Below are 21,886 nucleotides of genomic sequence, written 5' to 3' on the forward strand. Positions count from 1 at the left end.
GTTCCTACATGTTAGGTAGGTTAAAACCGTCCCAAAAACCTATATACATGTACAACTAATGGTGAATGTAAAAATCATATTCTACAAGTATAGGTAGTTTATATTGTAAGCCAAATTGATAGGTAGGATAAAATTTAACATCTTATGGCTGCTTGTTATATATATAGGTTTGATTTGGAAGGTTTAGTAATGATAGCATAATAAATATAGTCTTCACAGATTGCATAAGTTATATGACATGTAAGTAGAAAATGGAAAAAAGAAGAATATGAGTAAACTAAAAAGTCGAAGGCATCATTTTATTACATTGATAAAAAAAAAACATGTGTTCAAATATTTGAAAAAAAAAATCCAAATGGCAATGGAGATGTATGTCAAATAGGGGCGTTGCAAGTTTTCCGGTTGTGGCGTGTAGCATCACCACACCTACTGCACTTGTTGGGGCGTGTTTCTTCCCCAATAGATTTTAGTCTTTTAACTTTTGGTCTACCTGGGGGCCGCTTTGTCAATGGGGGTTCTATCACAAACTCCTGACTCATAGATTGTTCATCCTTTTCAATATCAGGTACAGGAATGATGGGATATGAATAAGAAGACTTATAGAAATCTGTTGTGAAATAATCTTCGACATAATCATATGGGTTACCTCCATCTTTGAAAATAGCTGCCAAAGCATGTGCACAAGGGAACCCCTTAATTTGCCATTGATAACAAGAACAAGTATGACTTTGTAAGTCCACCATGACAGAATACTCATCTCTGACTTCAAAAATATGGTCACTTGAACGACACACATTCCAGTGTCTTCCAACTTCAACCATTTTCATCATTTCGTCATCCATTGTTGGGCATATTGGTGAGGTCCATCTTTCGGCTTCACATTGCCTATCAGAACTCATCTCCATCAACTTCACACGTATGTTATCAATCATTTGGTAAGTTGGCATCTTGCGTTCATCCAAAATCCAAGAATTGAAGGATTCTGCAATATTAGAGCACATCTCACCATATTTTTTACCCCTGAAGTATGCATTGGACCAGTTTTCTTTAGGTGTGTTTTGCAAAAATTTCTGAATTATTGTACCACCATCCTTGATGAGAGTTTTCATTTCCTGATCGAACACAAGTTGGGATGGAGCGTAACAACATTTTTGGAACAGGTTAGCAACGACTTCACCATAACCAGAACCCATCTTCTTTGGATATTTACTTTGTATATTCAATTTCAAATGAAACATGCAAAATGCATGTGGTGCTTCTGGAAAAACGGTGGAAACAGCTTCAAGTAGACCTCTGTTGCGGTCTGATATGAACGTAACCGTACGACCTTGGGGAAGCAATGTCTCTGCTAAATTTTCCAGAAACCATGTCCAATTGTTTTCATTTTCAGAGTCCACAATGCCAAAAGCTAGCGGGAAAAACCCTGAGCCATGTGTTGAAGAAAAAGAACATGTTAAAGACAAATCTGTTAAGGATGAATACATAAGAACATGTTATAATAAAGGGTCAGTTTTGTAAGCACTATTTCCACATACATACTAAACATATAATACTATTTGGGACATAGCAAAGCATATAGTATTTGATACCCCTTATCAAACGAGATCATGGTAGAACAATTAAGGGATGGACACAACATGTATAAAGTTGTAAAACGATACTTTCTCATATATTACTGTTTGAGACCCTATTAAACTACCTAACATGGAGCAAAATTAACAAAATGATAAATTTCGTCGACATGTATGGATAAACTTTTAAACTATCTATCATGTGGAAAAAAAATTATTAGCTTTCACGCAGCCTATAATATAAGGAGATGTCTAGATCATACCTTGATTACCATTTTTCCCAATGGAAACACAGACAGGAATAGATGCTATGTTTTCAGCACAACATGAAAATTTCATTACACTCACGTCCATGTCAGATTGCAGCAAACAAGATTGGTGTTCTCCTAGAGAGTACGTCAACTCCATGACTTCAAGACTTAATCCCACAAATCGGGAACAAATTTGTTCAGCAATATCCTTGAACTTAGTATGATTAAATACTGGAATTAAAAGGGTCTTGCTCTCAAAAGTGCACTTCGCAATGATAGCTCCTTCCATAACTAAACAATTATAAAACACAGGAAAAAAACATAAATGTAATAGGCTGAAAAAAGATATAACTACGTGAATTTAGTAATTCTAAGAATAAGATTTCCGATCCTCTGCAATGTTCAAAGGAATGCAGCTGATTTTCGTAGGTAAGTTAAATCTTTAATGATTCAGCATACTGATAGGTGCGGCCAGTGTACAATCCCTTTTGAAAATTCTTATTGTAGCAAGTAGAAATATGAATCAATTGCGACTTTTCTAAATAAAAAATGAATGATACGGTATTGTCCGTACCTTGTTCCCTGGTTGTCCTACTTCTGAAACAGCCTTTCCACCAAGCAATGCCCAAAATCAAGAAAATGAGGAATAATGCTGAAACACCTCCAATCACAATGAATTTCTTCCTTTTGCTATCATCAGGCGGCTCGAAATCTATAATAAGTGACAAGGATAGTGACAATAAGAGAACAATAAATTTCTATGGGAAATTAAAGAGTACACTATTCAAAGAGGCATAACATCAAACACCTTCTGTGCATTGGTTTTTTTTTTTTTTTTTTTTTAAATAAATGAGAAGCATATCAATGAGAGATGATAGAAAGGTATTGGGGGTATTCTGACTGTGGAGCTGCAGTGAGAATATATATTTATCTTGAACTTCTATTGAAAAAGGTGCGGGATGAATCGAATTCTGCATTCATTTTCCGGTTGTGGCGTGTAGCATCACCACACCTACTGCACAGAATAGGCAAACAGATACTATGAAAAAGGTGATGGAGAATTAGTCGAAGGTGCCTTTGGAGTTGCTGTGATGTATATTGCACAACAAAAAGCTGATGGAGAATTAGTCGAAGGTGTCTTTTCGGCAGAGGCGATGAAGAATTAGTCGAAATTGTCCATCCGAATTCATTGTCTACTAGATAAGTTTAAGCCTTCCTTAAAAATAGATTGATAAGAAATTCAAATTCAAAAATTGTTATCAAGAAATCTGGAAGAAAGATGAAAGACCACTAAACAATGAATTTGAATTCTGATAAAAATTTAAAACGTGGGTAATATATGGAGAACGTGTCAAATCTATAAGAGGATAAAATAGTAATAACAATGCAAAAAAATCAACCTAATCAGAAAAATTGCTGACATGGAATCCTAATCATTGGAGCTAAGTCAAAAATAACTAAAAATTGGACTAATCCTAATATTGGGCTATAAAATTGGACAATTTCGACTAATTCTTCATCGCCTCTGCCGAAAAGACACCTTCGACTAATTCTCCATTAGCTTTTTGTTGTGCAATATACATCACAGCAACTCCAAAGGCACCTTCGACTAATTCTCCATCACCTTTTTCATAGTATTTGTTTGCCTATTCTGTGCAGTAGGTGTGGTGATGCTACACGCCACAACCGGAAAATGAATGCAGAATTCGATTCATCCCGCACCTTTTTCAATAGAAGTTCAAGATAAATATATATTCTCACTGCAGCTCCACAGTCAGAATCCCCCTAATACCTTTCTATCATCTCTCATTGATATGCTTCTCATTTATTTAAAAAAAAAAAAAAAAAAACCAATGCACAGAAGGTGTTTGATGTTATGCCTCTTTGAATAGTGTACTCTTTAATTTCCCGTAGAAATTTATTGTTCTCTTATTGTCACTATCCTTGTCACTTATTATAGATTTCGAGCCGCCTGATGATAGCAAAAGGAAGAAATTCATTGTGATTGGAGGTGTTTCAGCATTATTCCTCATTTTCTTGATTTTGGGCATTGCTTGGTGGAAAGGCTGTTTCAGAAGTAGGACAACCAGGGAACAAGGTACGGACAATACCGTATCAGTCATTTTTTATTTAGAAAAGTCGCAATTAATTCATATTTCTACTTGCTACAATAAGAATTTTCAAAAGGGATTGTACACTGGCCGCACCTATCAGTATGCTGAATCATTAAAGATTTAACTTACCTACGAAAATCAGCTGCATTCCTTTGAACATTGCAGAGGATCGGAAATCTTATTCTTAGAATTACTAAATTCACGTAGTTATATCTTTTTTCAGCCTATTACATTTATGTTTTTTTCCTGTGTTTTATAATTGTTTAGTTATGGAAGGAGCTATCATTGCGAAGTGCACTTTTGAGAGCAAGACCCTTTTAATTCCAGTATTTAATCATACTAAGTTCAAGGATATTGCTGAACAAATTTGTTCCCGATTTGTGGGATTAAGTCTTGAAGTCATGGAGTTGACGTACTCTCTAGGAGAACACCAATCTTGTTTGCTGCAATCTGACATGGACGTGAGTGTAATGAAATTTTCATGTTGTGCTGAAAACATAGCATCTATTCCTGTCTGTGTTTCCATTGGGAAAAATGGTAATCAAGGTATGATCTAGACATCTCCTTATATTATAGGCTGCGTGAAAGCTAATAATTTTTTTTCCACATGATAGATAGTTTAAAAGTTTATCCATACATGTCGACGGAATTTATCATTTTGTTAATTTTGCTCCATGTTAGGTAGTTTAATAGGGTCTCAAACAGTAATATATGAGAAAGTATCGTTTTACAACTTTATACATGTTGTGTCCATCCCTTAATTGTTCTACCATGATCTCGTTTGATAAGGGGTATCAAATACTATATGCTTTGCTATGTCCCAAATAGTATTATATGTTTAATATGTATGTGGAAATAGTGCTTACAAAACTGACCCTTTATTATAACCTGTTCTTATGTATTCATCCTTAACAGATTTTTCTTTAACATGTTCTTTTTCTTCAACACATGGCTCAGGGTTTTTCCCGCTAGCTTTTGGCATTGTGGACTCTGAAAATGAAAACAATTGGACATGGTTTCTGGAAAATTTAGCAGAGACATTGCTTCCCCAAGGTCGTACGGTTACGTTCATATCAGACCGCAACAGAGGTCTACTTGAAGCTGTTTCCACCATTTTTCCAGAAGCACCACATGCATTTTGCATGTTTCATTTGAAATTGAATATACAAAGTAAATATCCAAAGAAGATGGGTTCTGGTTATGGTGAAGTCGTTGCTAACCTGTTCCAAAAATGTTGTTACGCTCCATCCCAACTTGTGTTCGATCAGGAAATGAAAACTCTCATCAAGGATGGTGGTACAATAATTCAGAAATTTTTGCAAAACACACCCAAAGAAAACTGGTCCAATGCATACTTCAGGGGTAAAAAATATGGTGAGATGTGCTCTAATATTGCAGAATCCTTCAATTCTTGGATTTTGGATGAACGCAAGATGCCAACTTACCAAATGATTGATAACATACGTGTGAAGTTGATGGAGATGAGTTCTGATAGGCAACGTGAAGCCGAAAGATGGACCTCACCAATATGCCCAACAATGGATGACGAAATGATGAAAATGGTTGAAGTTGGAAGACACTGGAATGTGTGTCGTTCAAGTGACCATATTTTTGAAGTCAGAGATGAGTATTCTGTCATGGTGGACTTACAAAGTCATACTTGTTCTTGTTATCAATGGCAAATTAAGGGGTTCCCTTGTGCACAGGCTTTGGCAGCTATTTTCAAAGATGGAGGTAACCCATATGATTATGTCGAAGATTATTTCACAACAGATTTCTATAAGTCTTCTTATTCATATCCCATCATTCATGTACCTGATATTGAAAAGGATGAACAATCTATGAGTCAGGAGTTTGTGATAGAACCCCCATTGACAAAGCGGCCCCCAGGTAGACCAAAAGTTAAAAGACTAAAATCTATTGGGGAAGAAACACGCCCCAACAAGTGCAGTAGGTGTGGTGATGCTACACGCCACAACCGGAAAACTTGCAACGCCCCTATTTGACATACATCTCCATTGCCATTTGGATTTTTTTTTTCAAATATTTGAACACATGTTTTTTTTTTATCAATGTAATAAAATGATGCCTTCGACTTTTTAGTTTACTCATATTCTTCTTTTTTCCATTTTCTACTTACATGTCATATAACTTATGCAATCTGTGAAGACTATATTTATTATGCTATCATTACTAAACCTTCCAAATCAAACCTATATATATAACAAGCAGCCATAAGATGTTAAATTTTATCCTACCTATCAATTTGGCTTACAATATAAACTACCTATACTTGTAGAATATGATTTTTACATTCACCATTAGTTGTACATGTATATAGGTTTTTGGGACGGTTTTAACCTACCTAACATGTAGGAACATTACCGACAAACATTTTTTATCAACAATTTGAAAGTACCTATCCTTATACAATTAGAAAGTACATCTACGAACTATGTCCAGATAATGACAAAATAACATTATATGAGATTACAAACAAATCTTATTGTGCAATCAATAAAGGGAAACATGAAGAATATCCCCTTTCAATTGAAATTGAAATTAAAAAACAGATACGACAAAGCATATCTCAGTTCACATAACACCCAAACTTATCTAGTAGACAATGAATTCGGATGGATTGGAGTCCCATCATTTTATTGAATTGAAACACTTAAATGAAACAAAAACTCAAATTTCGCATAACTTCTTTATCCTAGTCTTCCTTTTCCCAGCTACCATCTCCCTCATTTATGAATCTACAAAGGACATGTGCTCTCATATTCTTCATCGCCTCTGCCGAAAAGACACCTTCGACTAATTCTCCATCAGCTTTTTGTTGCGCAATATACATCACAGCAACTCCACAGTCATAACTGTTTAACAAAAAAAAAAAAGGGTATGAACTTAAATATTACATTCTATCACCATGAAACCAACAAATATGCATAATACAGATGAAATTAACACTTCCATGTTAGGAAATTGTTGTGAGCATGATATGTTTGCTTTCAGTGGATACTCAACATTAGTTTGCCTCAACCACATGAAAAATTCTCTGTCATCATGGCTAAGCGTGTACAACAACGTCTGTACCTTATCACCTTTCATGATATGTTTGCAAATAGAGTTCTCATTGAGCTTTCTTGAAATACTATCTTTCATATGCTTAAAGTAGTCAGAAATTTTCACATGCTACAAAAAAATTAATAAAATAAAAAAGGAACACATTACAAAGTTAGTGTGTGAAATAAAATCCGAAGGATAAGAGGTATACTACATAGTTATCAACTTACCAATTTTTTAGCCTCTTCGAAATAAGGATCCACATACATATTCAACTTGGTTTGTAATGTGTTGTAATGTTCCCACCATCCACTTTGTTTGTTGAACACAAGCAAAGTATAATGCATTCCTTTGAAATGGTTAATCGGAAAGAAAACATAGTCGTTCTCCCGCACCTTTTTCAATAGAAGTTCAAGATAAATATATATTCTCACTGCAGAATTCGATTCATCCACAATATCCTACAAACCAACACGGATTAGAAGCACACTAGCCAAAAAGTAATATACCTGTACAACACATTATGATGTAAAATTCATATTCTACAAGGGCAGGTAGAAGATTCTCTAGATTAATGCTAGAAGATCGGAATAAAAATGGATAACTGTGTTACAAGGGCAGGTAGTTTATATTTACCACAGATACTAATAAAAATGGATTAGAAAAAAATAATAAAAATCAACATTTTACAATTACACTACTCATCACTAAATAGCATTGGTTTTTCTAATTCCTTAGTTATGGACGGTATTAAACTAGCTAGAATGAAGGAAAATTAACTGCAATGTTTGAAGAACTAAAATTTACGCACCCACGCAAATGTCGGCATAAACCCATATTTCAGCTGATCTTTTGGAATCCCAATTTGGTCGTCATTCAAAATTTCGAAAAAAGAATCAACTACCTACAACAAGAACCAAAACATCTTATGAATCATTTGTAAACTTTTCATTCAAATATAATTGTATTCATTGGTATCTAAGTCAAGTAATTATAAAAATTACAAATACCTGTCGACTAACACCTCCCTCATTCAAGAGTGCGAGGATATCATCACGGATCACTGCACAATGCTCTCCTTTCCACATTCAAACCCTTATATATATATATATATATATATATATATAGAGAGAGAGAGAGAGAGAGAGAGAGAGAGAGAGAGAGAGAGAGAGAGAGAGTTCAAACAGCATAATCAACAGCTTGATAACTAATAGGTAGAAAACTGTAAACTAGAATAAGGATGAAAAATTATTCACTACCTATCATCATTCAAATCCAGAAATTGTTTCAACTTCTCTGCATACGGTATTGGAAGACACTTGCCCACTCGTAGCCTACGCACAGCCATTGTCTTCACCGGTGCCCTTATTTTTGTGTTCCCATATTCATGCATTTGAATTGCTCGTGAACCAACACAATTTTTATCCATATGAACTACCATTTTTTTTATTAACACAAGCATCATACTTGTAATCTGGCATCAACAAGGGCTTCCTTGGTTTTGATTTCACCCGCAAAATCATTGAGTTTTGTTTTGGAGATTTGTCTTTCACTATGTAATTTTCCTTACATTTTAGCTCCTCCTTCAGATTCTCGTTTTCAATAGTAAGTTTCATAATTTCTGAACGGTAGTCCTCCACCAAAAGACTCATCTCTTGTAATTTTCTCTCCAAGTCATTAAGGTTTGCCTTAATATTTGAAGGCTCTCCCAAGTTGTTTTCCATAAATTCTGATGGCAGTATATCAAATGTTGGGAGAAATTCTTCTTCTGACACTTTCTGAGGCTCCACATTTATCCCCCCACCATGTGAATGCAGTTGTATGATTTTCTTCTCTTTTTCAGGTGTTTTTGGACTGCCCCCACCTACCTGTACAACTTCCTGTAACATAAACACACCATGTTTAATTTTATTAAAGTACATAAGACTTTATTTACATAATCTGTTCAAAAAATAACATACCTACTCCAACATGGATTACAAGCACAATACCTGTTTCACAGGTATTCCTATAGATTTGATTGTTCTACAATCCATGTTCTACAGGTATACCTATATAACACAATACCTGTTTTACAGGTAAACCAAATCGATGGGTAGGATAAACATACCTCCAACTCATGGATCTTCATAATTTCCATCTTTGCATACAATTCCGACAAATTCCACTTAACAACCTTAAGTGGCATATTTTCCCTTCCTCTGATTGGATTGATCAAATGAGTACGCTCACAAAACCAGAACTGCATCAGTAAGATATTAATATGTTAGTTCATTTGAACACAGATAGAATAAAATGAAATAAAATGTAGATTAACATACCAATAATCCAATTACACAACCAGTTACACTTTCGTAACGTTCTCCCATATTATCAATTGTGCCCAACAACCAATTCTTTACTGCTACAGCCCACGCATAATCCTTCATCTTGGTAATATCCTCAACGTACCCAACCATGTACAAACTAGTATTATTTCCACTCGTACTGAAAAACAGTGTCAAGCAAAAATATAAACAAACCAGTCGCACAAAATCACCCTCATGCACACTACCATGCAACTTAACCACTCTCAAAATCCTTTCTTCCAATATCTTCTTACTTATATCTTTCACGTCTGCAAGACATCTCTCATAAAAACCTGTAAATGCACCCTTTCTTTTCCTACTATTCAGGTTAATCTCTTCCCCTTCATCAGGCAACCCAAAAATCTCAGATATATCTTTGGCAGTTATTGTTGCAATTATTCCACCAAAAACAAATGCTTTTTGTACTGGGTCGTAGCACTTCAATATGGACACAATATTCGCATCACATTTCTTGCAAACACCATCAATGATCAAATTCTCATGGTACGCTTGGAACAACCTCCCGAACAGTGTACGATTCATTAACTCAAGATGCGCATTTGTCACACTAAGTCTCATTTCTTCCATAACGCGACGAAACTTCAAAAGGTCAGACCTGTACTCCAGGCTTATCATTTCTTCCATAACGCGACGAAACTTACTTTCAGTTATTTTAAAAACACTGTCTCCCCAAAAAAAAAATTGTAGAAAGAGAGGGGTCGAAATAGAGTTTTCTCTAAATAATAAAATTTGGAGCCTCTCCCTCTCTCTCTCTCCCAAAAAAAAAAACAAAAAAGAATTAAAAAAAAAAACAAAATAAATATTTCATAGGTGCGTTGGCTAAAACGTCGTTTGGGGTTCTGGTTGCAACAAACTGAATCAAAGAGAGAGAGTAGAAATGACCCGAAAACAAACCGGTATGAATGTTGTCCGAAAGTTGGGGTCGTCATGGATTCATCGATGGCTGCCGGCGAAGGTATCATCATTCACGATTTTCACCTTTTCTTTTTGTGTTTTGATATCATGGATTCGTTGGTAATGTTAGAAGCTGGTGTTCGTTCTATGAATCTTTCGTCTGTCTGAGTCTGATGATAAAATTTAGGGCTTTTAATTTTCAAGGAACCATAAAACTTGTAGCTTTTTATTTTCTATTGACAGGAACCCTAATTTTCTCTTTGAATATTAGGGGTAGTGTGAGAAATTTGTGGGTTTATTTTTCAATTTTCAGGAACCCTAAAAACTTTGGGTTTTCTTCGTCAGTTCAGAGAAATCCCAAGTTTTTATTTATTTATAGAAAACCCTGAAAATTGGGGTTTTCTTTTTCAATTGGCAAACACCCCTAATTAGCAACCCTAACAAATTGATAAAGAAAACCCTTAATTTTTACCGAGAGCAAAGTTCTGTAATACAACCACAATTTCTAAGGGTAACCGTGACACTGAAAAAGAAAACTTGGGGTCTGTGTTAGTTGAAAAAGGAATGCATGTCATAAACATTTATAAGTTCCGGTTTGAAATTTTCCGGATTCAGAAGTTTCGGTTTAGGCTTGAAATTTGCTGTTATCTGAGTCAATTTTAATTACATGCCTGATTTCACGATTTCAACCCGTGATTTGTTAGCTGCAGTAACAAAGTCCATCTCTTTGGATTAAACATGAATGCCATGCTATTCAGTTTTGCGTATGGTATGGCAAAAAATAGTTGAAAAGTAATAAAATGTGGTTACATTTGGAGCACACATTATATCTCTAACTTGCTATATATTTGGTGACCAGTTTTTTGACTCATCCGATCCATCTCTTTTTATTTTGCTTTTTCAATCTTCAATTTGTTAGCTGCAGTAACAAAGTCCATCTCTTTGGATTAAACATGAATGCCATGCTATTCAGTTTTGCGTATGGTATGGCAAAAAATAGTTGAAAAGTAATAAAATGTGGTTACATTTGGAGCACACATTATATCTCTAACCTGCTATATATTTGGTGACCAGTTTTTTGACTCATCCGATCCATCTCTTTTTATTTTGCTTTTTCAATCTTCAATTTGATGGGTCAGAAATATAGACAGTAACAAATTCCTTCTTTAGATGGATATTTCGGATAGTTTGTTCTTTCTTAAAGGAAAGTGGACCCTCAGTTTTGATCTTATGGATGTGAGGCTGAACGAGGTTAATGTGACTTAAAATTTTCAGTTGTTCAATACGTTGAATTTTCTTTGTTTTTCTTGCTACCCTAAATGGTTGTATGCTTTGGTGCTCATTTATGATAAATTTGCTGTGTTGTTCTTGTTCTTTAATTGTATGTTTTGGATTCTTGATTTGACTTCCATGGTGACTTACTACAATGTTCTTTTGCATATTTATAAGTTTGGTGAGAAGTATGAGACTGGAAATATGAGAATTAAGAGAGAAATTGAGAAACATTAAAATACAGTGCAGGCTTCTAATTGGAATTTTTTAGTCGGGAATAGCCCAAAAACAGATTTGTTCCCCGATATTAAACCCTTAAGAACGTGTTCATCTTTTATGATTTGTGCTGAAGAATTCTTTCCCCATTTGATTGATATTTGACCCTCTGTTGTTTTTCAATTCTCAACAATCAATTCTTCAATTACCAAACCTTTATTGATTCCTTTAAGTTTTTGGTGTTCTGTTTCTTTGTGAAATAGTTCAACATTAATGTTTTCTTGTCATACTTATGTTTGATGTCGCTAGTTAATTAATTTTTGGGTGGGTTTGTTCGTTTTATTTTTGTTGTGGCCCGTGTGTGTTTTTGGGTTTTTTTTTTTTGGGGGGGGGGGGGGAGCGATACTATAGTTTGGCAATGGCCATGTGCCTTTTTGGGTTTTTCTAAGATTCAGTGATGATTTTTGGATGTTTGATTTTTCAACCAGAATCACTGAGCTTTGGCTCTTTTGGGGTTGGGGTTGTTTTTTAAAAATAATAATCGTAAACAGAAAGTGGGACTTTTATGCTTCTAATTAGTGTATCCAAAATTTTCCGCTTGATGGTCAAACTATGGAGGTTTTAAAATAACAACCTTTTATTCGACCGAGTCTAAATATTTCTGTTTTTTTCTTCATGCTAAAACATAAACGGCATGTGTAGTCATTTCTCTTCTTTGTGATAAGATGGTTTTCTGTAAATCAAAAAGTTATTATAACTTTTATAGATGAATGGTTGACTGTGATTATGGTTTATAATGGGAAGAGAGTTTTGTGCCATAATTGTATTTAAAGCTGTTTTTAATCTCTGATTAAGATAAGTTATTATGTTTTGTCATTTGAAATTTGCAGAGAACAGCGGTAGTAGGAGTTTTGAAAATCCTCAAGGTTTGTTGATTTTTTTCCTTCTCTTTTCTGGTTAACAGTTTATGCAATTTTGGTATTTCGTCCTTGTCGAAGGCCCATGTGGTTTCTTATGGTTGATTTTAAAATTTCATTGGTGGAAAGGTTGACAGTAATTATGGTTTATTTTGGAAATTGGTTATGGGGGTTGTTAGTGGCACTCCAAAATGGTCATCCTGCATTCCTCTAACTCTAAGTAAAGATTTGTCATTTTTTCTACACGAGGAGTGCAAGATGAATTTTTGTGGAGAGCCAATAACAGCACCCTTGGCTATTAGTTTAGGTCTTGATTTCTTTCCAATTATCTGTTTTCTTTTTATGTTTTTGGACTAGAATATTTTAGGAACTAATCAAGTATAAGCGAGCAATAGAAATATGTTAGCTGTAAGAATATCACTTAATTAATTATATTCATATATTCACTCCCTAGACATTGGGAGGTGGCTACTGCAGGCGTTGAAGGAGAATGCTACTGCAAGGAGTGCCATTCCTGACTTGGAAGAGAAAAAGTTCGTGGCAATACCCTTGTGTTATAATTTTCTTCATTTGTATCGCTACAATGGGACAAGATTTTCAATGTTTTATTATGTTTGTTATATATGTCCAGAAATTCGTCACATGGAAAGAGGAAAACAGTATGCAAGGCCTTTACAAAGCCCATTTATTTTTTAGACCCATGGAATAATAGGAATTTGGTAAGAGTTTCACTGAATCAATAAGTTTGTGTTTTACGCACTCAGTGTAGACTGTATTCTAATTTGTCTCTCCTTGCAGGTGATTATGGAGAAGGCTCCAGGAATAGTTGATCCTGCCATGAACATTAGGTAGGTTGTTGCCAATTCACTTAAGTATCTTGAATTGTATCTAAACAATGCAATTTTCATTTATGCTTTTGATATATGTTCAGGAATCCAATGAGAAAATTCAAGCACCTTGCTAGCTTAGATGCTGTGAAATTAAGGGAGATGCGTCCAGATTATATACCGGTAACAATCCGAAGCATCAAACATTTTACTAGCAATCCATTTCGTGAATGCACTCTATTCTAATTTGAGTTTCCATGAAGGTGATCATGGAGAAGGATGCAAGGAGTGACGTTCCTGACGTTGACATGAGGAGGTTAGTTGATTTGCATTGATGTAATAAATTAGGATTGTTCCCTTTTCATTTATGCTTTTGATTATTATCCGAAATCTGTCTGGATATAGGAAAGAAAAAAATGAGATATATGTGAAAAAGCCCAACACTTGTTTTGTTCTTATTAATGTGTGTAAGTAATCTATATGGACCCAGAGGTTTTGGTCATGTGTATCGTTAACATTTTACCAAAATAATTGAGTTGGGTACTTTAGTGGAAGTTCGAGGGCTGGTTCTGGTTGTAATGATTTGCCTGGATTGGTTACCCAAGTATGGAAGCCTTCCTACCCAGTAATTTTCATAAGCATATCAGTATATAAGAAAACCTACTTGTTACTACAAAGTACAGACACAAACTCTCAAGATCATTTGTACCCCTAGCTTGGTTTTATCTTTTTCATTTATTTCTTTTTAGATTGTCTAAAATGAGGTGGTCTCACGTGGTTTTATTTTTGATTTTTTTTTTATTTTTTCTGACTGCAGATGTCATGTCTATGATGGTACCCCTCTTAGGGAATTTGTTCATTTTCTTCGGGGGCACATCCACTCTAAAAAACCTATATTTGTCTTTTTCAAGAACACTAAGCCTCCCAACAGTGAGTTGCAACTCATTTTGGCTTCAAGCATAATTTTTTGTTCCTGGAGTTGTAATTGTAAATAGTTTGTCCTATGGTACAGGTGCCTTGATGTCTGCCATCCATGAGGAAAACAAGGATGAAGATGGTTTTCTTTATGTGACCTACAGTGGAGAAAAAAGTTACATAAATGGTGTGTTGTTAAATTTTCTGCTTCGAGATATGATGGCCTCTATAGTTTGATTGTTAGTTCAAAGTTTCACAAATGTAGGGTTGATATTATTGATGCTTTATTTTGGAAGAAATTTTATTTCTATACTTGAGATTTAAGTTGTTAGTTAGTTTGTGCGGTTGTGATGTTTATTGTTTGAAATTTTGCAGAGCACAGCCGTGGTGGGAGTTTTGACTTGGGCGAAAGTTCTTATAAGCAAGAAAATCATCTAGGTATGTTTTTTAAACTTTCTGGTTAATTGTATTGCTTGTGCAATACCCATGTGCGTATTTTAGTATTTCGTCTTGGTAGATGGCTCTCACTAAGGAATAATTCCAAATTTTATAGATTCAGATAGCGTAGTGATCATTTGGTGTATTTTGTAAATGATAATGACTGCTCAGCCATGTTTATCTTCTCATCTGTCTTTTTCTGATGTTTTTGGTCTAAAATATTCAGAAAGCATGCAAGCAGAACAGAACAATCCAGACCCGATACCAGTAAGAGTTTCAGCGAATCAGATACGTTCACTTCCTTGTCAGTGGCATGTGCTCTAGTCTGATTTGTGCCGTTGTGCAGATGATTGTTGAGAAAGCTGCTGAAAAGAGCGACATGCCTGACATTCAAGAGAAGTTTGTTGCCAATGACTTTGTAGCCCAATTGTCTTAATTTTTATTGCTACATTGGAAGAACATGCTTCAGTTTTCACATACGGCTTTAATATTTTTTCAGAAGGTTGGCAGAGAAAAGAAGGAAAAGAGCCTACGTGGACATAATGAGAAATGCGTTTGTGTATTTAGAACCTTGGAATTTGAGATCATACAAGATGGTAGGAACATCTCTCTTCATTATATTTACGTCATAATTATCATATTTACTTCCAAAGCTTTCAGTGGATACATTGTTCTAATTTGGGCCTCCATGCATGTGATTGCGGGAGAAGGCTTTGTCTTCCACTCCTAGCATGAGCGAGAACACGAGGAAGTCAGTTGCAAGTTCTCTCTTTTGCTTTAATTGTCTTGATTGGTATGCTATTTATGGATATAAGATTGCTATTTATTTGTTTAATTTTTGTTTTCATTTATGGTTTTGATGTACGTTCAGGTTCTATTTAGAGAGGTACAAGCAGTTATATGGTAATCTTTCAGAAGAACAACGCACTTGCATGGACGCTAGACAGTTGAGGGAGAAGCGTGCAGATTATATACCAGTAAGACTTTCCCTGCATAAAATGTGTTTATGTCCTATGCACTTGGTGGATGTACTCTGTTTTAATTTGATGAGATTCACACGCAGGTGAGTGTGGAGAAGGATCCAAGGGCAGACAGTGACGTTCCTGACATTGATGTAAAAAAGTGTGTTTGCAATTCCCTTTTGCTTTAATTATTTTGATGTGTATTGCTATAGTTGAATGGGATTGTTCATGGTGTTGTTGAGACGTGGAAGTGCCTTGGTCCTTGTTCATTGTATGAAATAAAGTTCAATGCTTGTTACTGTCGCCATGGTTATATAATTACAAGTTACAACGTGCATGAATTGGTTACCAAGTAGCGAAAGATTCCACCAAGTAGTGTTCATAGTCCATATTAGCTATAAGATCTGCCGTCCAAGTTCCTTTCTTGTCATAGCTTCGTTTTAAACGAAAAGGGTTCTCAATTTGTTCTGTTTGCTTACTATTTCTTGTCGTTGCAGATACCATGTCCCCCGTCAGAAAACTCTTGGAGAATTTGTTGATTTGATTCAGATGGATATTGCGGTCAGTAAAACATTCCATGTGCGTGTCTTCTGCAAGAACACTGAACTTCCTGCCGGTGAGTGAGTTTGTAACTCGCTTTTATTTTTGGCATATTGTCTTTGTTCCAGAGTTGTGGAGGTTATAATTCTTTGAATGAATATCACAGGTGCCTCGATGTCTGCAATTGACGACGAATTTAAAGATGGAGATGGATTTCTTCGGTTGACGTATATCGGAGAAGAGAGAGCATGTCAATCTGCCAGTTAACTGTTTTAGGGAAGGATTTGGCAGTTAGTTTGTTTTTGTGAATGGTGATTTATGTGACCATCTGATTGGGCATGTTTGTTTGTTTGTTTTCTTCACTATCTAATTGGGCTCAACGGCCTTTCGTGATGTCAAACTCGTCATTCATAAGAGTATAATTTCGTACCTAACACTTGTGAGAGAAAGGAGAGCTTATAATAAAAATAATACTCTACTAAATTACCGGAGTAATTAGAATCCCTTGTAGTTTTTCTAACTTGTTTAGACTTGACATTTGTTTTTTGTACAAAACTTGATTAAGATGCTTTGACCACTTCACAATTCAATAATTATTTCTTTATTTAATATATATCCAAATTAGCTAACAACTAATTTCCAATTCTAGAAATTCTAAATTCTCTAGAATTGTAAATTAGTGGCTTATTTGTTACTCAGTATTACAGTCTGATGATATTTATTTTTACTTGTAAGTGAAATGACTTAGATTAAAACTCGTGGATGACGAATTCGATATCAAATTAAGTCGTTCATTGTGTAGCCTAACCGAACTCCTCCCTCCTTTTAGTGTAAAATATATCACTATACTAAAAAAATTTGTGGCTTATTTTTGTCATTATCTTTAATTGGTCACTTTCTTCATTAAAAAAAGTTTATAAGAAACTTCATTAATCTATTTAAATTTGACGTATAGTTATATAAAAAAAATGGTATTTAAAACTTATGGGTACATTTGAAAATAAACGTACCAACTTTTAGTACGTTTCCGTGAAACAAAATGTATCAGAAATTCAAATGTGCCATAAAATCGAAAGCACCCATATTATAGGTTATCAAACATACCAATACAATCAAACATACCTTTAATTAAATTATAGAAAAAAATGTTTAATTAAGTTCTTAAAAGAAACAGATGCTTAATCAACAAAATTGTAAAATGGGGCGCCTATTTCAAAACGTCCCACCCGATTAAACAAATTCGTAAGCTCCACATTATCCATGATTGTTAGTTATTAATTAAACCAATTTAACCAAAAAAAAGAGAAAGAAAAAGAAGATACATTTGTCTTGTTACATTATCCTTGACAATCAAAGCATAGCACGTAATAGAATAGATTCTTGCAGCCCATATTTTTCTTTTTGCACACACTTATTTATTACTATCCGTTGATTCTCATTCGATCCAAAGGCCATAAATAAACAAGGTCTGCATTAAAAAAAAAAAAAGAGGGTAAAAACAACTTCCCAAATGTTATTTGCACCCAAAAGTTGACAGAAACCCCCAAAAGTTGAAAGAAAATGGCGGAATCGAAGCAGGAGGAGCAAGCGCCTTCTTACAAGAAGCAGGTATGGCTTTTACCCAAGTTTGTCGTCAAAAGCTTAGTCCATTACTGCTTAGTGGGAGTAATTTGGTTAAAGACCACGATGAAATTGCAAATAAAAGAAGCGTCTTTCAATATTTTGGGTATTTCTCTTTGTCGTCGTCAATAGCTAGTTTCTTGCTGAACGGGGAATTACAGAGCGTCAAGTTTGGAGTTCCGTTTACAATTTCTCTTTGCTAAATGAACTTCTGGACTATAACAAGCAGTCATGGTACCCATTTTGTTAAATCAGGCGGGATATCTTGGCACTTTTCAGTTTTTAAATCTTGCCCATTTTATCTTTCTTTGTGCGTATCTTGTTTTGTTTTCAATCCCATTATTCCCCCTTTGAATCTCAGATGGAGATGGAGAGGATATCTGAGATATTCAAGATCTTAAGATTATTGTTAGTTAATTGATATATTTCTCAATTTGCAGCTGATGGTGTCTTCAGCTGCAGCCCTTGGTGGTGCAGCTGCCGCGGTGGATATGGATGCTGGTTTGGCAGAGGATGCTGATGCAGACCTTGGTGGTGATGAAGGCGTTGTCATAGACAATGATGACGACGGATCGGAAGCAGACGATGAAGTTGAAGGTGACGTTGGAGACGGCAACAATGACGATGATGGCGGTGGACACGTACAAATCCGAAGGATCACGTACGATTTGGACGTTCCTGTGTCTCGCGTTGATCCACTCGGACAGCCTAATGCTGGTGCATTGCACCAGCTTGTGCTTAATGAGTTGTCCCTCCACCCGCTTCCCGGCATTGATGTCCCTGATGGAGGATATGGTGTCACGTACGTTCTCCAAGCCGGCAATGAACAACAAAGAATGGATCTCCAAGGCTTGCAGAATGTTCAAAATCCTCCCTGGATCAACCTGGCCGGATTTATAGTCTCTGTTGAAGCTAGAGACTTGTTTCTCCCCAAATTCATACCAGTTTCCATGCTTACCCCAAATGGAGATGCACTGCCCATGGGAACATTTGACATCCGTGGTTGCGAGGATGAAGTTGATTTGATGTTAGATGTGGCTCAATTGGTGAATCCCGTTGTTATAGACAACACAGAATATAGGGTTAATTTGCCAAATTATCCAGATTCCATTCTAAATCATGGCGATATTGGTGAAGCATATTGGCCCCTTGTAGTCCAAGGGCTGTTGAGAGTTGTGGTCTTCTTGCCGGTTAACGACGACCACGATGACCCTCCCTCCGATGAGAGCGTAGTTGAGGACTAAGCATTAGGGATTAAAGATTACAAAAGATGTTAAGACTTTCAAGTTTGTAATGATGGATGATATAATAGGATACTGTTTGAGTTCAATGCTTGTAGCTTTTGTTCTTTGAGTTTAAATTTTGTAGTGCGCATCTTATTTGAGAAGTGCCAAGGAGAGGCTCTCAAAGTGAGACTCTTCACGAGAGACTTTTGAGACTTTCAAATACGATTACACAAGCCATTATCTTTGCTAAGTGCCATTACTTCTACTTGAACCTAAACTCCGACGTCAAATAAGAACTTGAAATGAAGGAAATTACCAAATTCCTACCGTCATGCAATGATTCTCATCTAGAACTCTTTTCAATTATAAGTGCATCAAACTATGACTTTGTTACTACGATAAGCTAGTTACATTCCACTTCGCTTGGAAGTGAGATGATTTAGCTTTGATTCTCGTCTTACAAGAATTCAAAAATAAAAGATGGAATTAAAGCTCCGCTTCTCTAAACACTAGAAATTATGAGCCAAATTAAAATAGAAATAGAGAGTAAAAAGAGATGAGAAAGAAAGAGGGGTAGAAATAGAGTGTTTCCTGAGTAATAAAATTTGAAGTTTTCTCCTCCCTCTCTAAAACGAAGTACTAAAAACAAAAAATAATGCTTTATTAGTGTGATGGCTAAACGTCGCCGTTCGAGGTCCTGGTTGCAACTATTTTTCACTTATGACTTTTTTTATTGGCACTTCGTGTATTGTTAAACACCCCCAAAATATAATATTATATGATTCATATGTCTTAATATACAATGATAATTTTGACCTCATAAGGTTTAACAAATATATATATATAAACACACCCTAAGTCACTTTTAATGTGTATATTTCAATATTATTTATCTTCTTCAACTCTAAAAATCATTCCCACCCTCATTTGTTAAATAAAACCCTAATCAATAAAACTACAAGCATATAGATTGAAAAAAAATATTCATAAGAGAAGCTTCACGTTGATGATTGATATTCAACCAATTAATCCCGACTTTTGTCCCCCATTTGTATGTTCCTCTTTGGGAAATTTTCATCTTTGTGGAACTTGTTTCCTTCAATCCAATCAATCTTCCCTACTGTTGGGACACTTTTAGGTCAAGGTGGACTTGGGTTTTGAGAACGTCCTCTTGTCTTCCTTAGTTCGGTTTCGCATCAAGTTCCAGAATATCTTGAAAGAGTTAGCTTATCTTGGGAAATATCCCGGTTAGATCGATCACTCGAAGATTAGCATGATTAAGCAAATAATGGCTTGCTTAAGTGAGATATGATGTGGAAGCTAGAAGTCCATCAGTTTAGCATGAGAGAGAGAGAGAGAGAGAGAGAGAGAGAGAGAGAGAGTTTGCACGGTTGTATGGTTGTATATTTCAATATTATTTATCTTCTTCAACTCTAAAAACCATTCTTGCCCTCCTTTGTAAAATAAAACCCTAATCAATAAAACTACAAGCATAATTGGAAAAAAAAATATTCATAAGAGAAGCTTCACGTTGATAATTGATATTCAACCAATTAATCCCAACTTTTGTCCCCCATTTGTATATTCCTCTTTGGCAAATTTTCATCTTTCTGGAACTTGATTCCTTTAATCCAATCAATCTTCCCTATTGTTGAGAGACTTTTAGGTCAAGGTGGACTTGGGTTTTGGGAACGTCCTCTTGTCTTCCTTAGTTCGGTTTCGTATCAAGTCCCAAAATATCTCGAAAAAGTTAGCTTGTCTTGGGAAATATCCCGGTTAGATCAATGACTCAAAGATTAGCATGATTAAGCAAATAATGGCTTGCTTAAGTGAGACATGATGTGGAAGCTAGAAGTCCATCAATTTAGCATGAGAGAGAGAGTTTGCATGGTTGTATGGTGTTTTAGGTTGGATAATCTTGGTTTCCTATTGCAGTAACGAAGTTTATGATGGATAGAATACTTGGAGGAAAAGCTATGGAATAACACTAAGGTTGTAGGGGTGTTGCTTTATGGGCTTCCAGTCTTTGTGTTATCCCTTTTCTCTAAGGATTTTGACCTATATTTGCAGTTGAACAATTGCTTCCCAAGGAATCTCTAATTGTGGCTTGGTCCCTTCTCTCCTTTCTCCCTAGTTCTTCTGCCACCATTATTTTGGTGCAAGACGCCTAGGTGCTGCCACCTTATGAAACCTGCATCATGCCTTCTTCCCAATGTGCTGTTTTTCCAAGTTAGTCTTTCACATAGGCTACTTCTGGTAATGCCTCAGGAATTTTATGCGTCAATCTTATACGTGACCCATTAATGCAAGCTTTACTGGCTCTTCATGTGATTCTAAGGTTGAAGGATTTGATTCACTCCTAACTAAGTTGGTTAGCTTGCTAGGTAAATGGGAAATTGGGTTTGGTTCTTTCTTAGGCTTACCCACATAAGCTTCAAGGGTTATAGGCTTGGAAATTTAGGCCCCCCAAGTAGCCCAAAGTCTTCCATAAGATTGACTCCACATAAGCCCAATAAACTTCCGTAACCATCCACACCACAATTCACTTGGCAAACCCCGAGTATCTGACTTGGGCTTATTCTAGCCTGAATAGTAATTAGTGTGATAAAGCTTGGCATGATGAATAGGCACAGGCATGGCATGATTTATACAAGTATCCGGCTTAATTACCATAGTGTGGCATGGTTG

The 21,886-nt window shown here is 35.6% G+C and overlaps 4 protein-coding genes across 5 annotated transcripts; 3 read left to right on the plus strand and 1 right to left on the minus strand.

Annotated features, from left to right (window-relative positions):
- Window positions 1–374: 374 nt before the first annotated feature.
- Window positions 375–1,193, minus strand: LOC125473015. The gene has a single exon (XM_048575233.1). The coding sequence runs from the start codon at window positions 1,191–1,193 to the stop codon at window positions 375–377; it is 819 nt and encodes a 272-aa protein (XP_048431190.1).
- Window positions 1,194–5,123: 3,930 nt separating this feature from the next.
- Window positions 5,124–5,942, plus strand: LOC125473016. The gene has a single exon (XM_048575234.1). It carries the CDS (start codon window positions 5,124–5,126, stop codon window positions 5,940–5,942), a length of 819 nt encoding a protein of 272 aa, XP_048431191.1.
- A 4,241-nt stretch (window positions 5,943–10,183) lies between these two features.
- On the plus strand, window positions 10,184–16,847 carry LOC125473200. 2 transcript variants are annotated; one of them, XM_048575688.1, is made up of 18 exons: window positions 10,184–10,326; window positions 12,644–12,679; window positions 13,125–13,203; window positions 13,302–13,389; window positions 13,484–13,518; window positions 13,602–13,680; window positions 13,761–13,813; window positions 14,315–14,427; window positions 14,510–14,599; window positions 14,788–14,850; window positions 15,077–15,117; window positions 15,197–15,249; window positions 15,350–15,446; window positions 15,561–15,601; window positions 15,722–15,827; window positions 15,914–15,972; window positions 16,310–16,428; window positions 16,519–16,847. In XM_048575688.1, the coding sequence occupies exons 1-18, from the start codon at window positions 10,299–10,301 to the stop codon at window positions 16,617–16,619; spliced, it is 1,281 nt and encodes a 426-aa protein (XP_048431645.1). In that variant the 5' UTR covers window positions 10,184–10,298; the 3' UTR covers window positions 16,620–16,847. The 2 variants fall into 2 exon arrangements, with proteins under 2 accessions (XP_048431645.1, XP_048431644.1); XM_048575687.1 differs by having other exon boundaries at window positions 10,185–10,326; window positions 13,469–13,518.
- A 449-nt stretch (window positions 16,848–17,296) lies between these two features.
- On the plus strand, window positions 17,297–19,301 carry LOC125473206. Its single transcript, XM_048575699.1, has 2 exons — window positions 17,297–17,960; window positions 18,413–19,301. The coding sequence occupies exons 1-2, from the start codon at window positions 17,913–17,915 to the stop codon at window positions 19,214–19,216; spliced, it is 852 nt and encodes a 283-aa protein (XP_048431656.1). The 5' UTR covers window positions 17,297–17,912; the 3' UTR covers window positions 19,217–19,301.
- The last annotated feature ends 2,585 nt before the right edge of the window (window positions 19,302–21,886 follow it).

The sequence above is a fragment of a genome, unplaced genomic scaffold, assembly GCF_019419815.1.
Source record: "Pyrus x bretschneideri cultivar Hongxiangsu unplaced genomic scaffold, Pyrus_bretschneideri_v1 Contig8, whole genome shotgun sequence".
Classification (NCBI taxonomy): domain Eukaryota; kingdom Viridiplantae; phylum Streptophyta; class Magnoliopsida; order Rosales; family Rosaceae; genus Pyrus; species Pyrus x bretschneideri.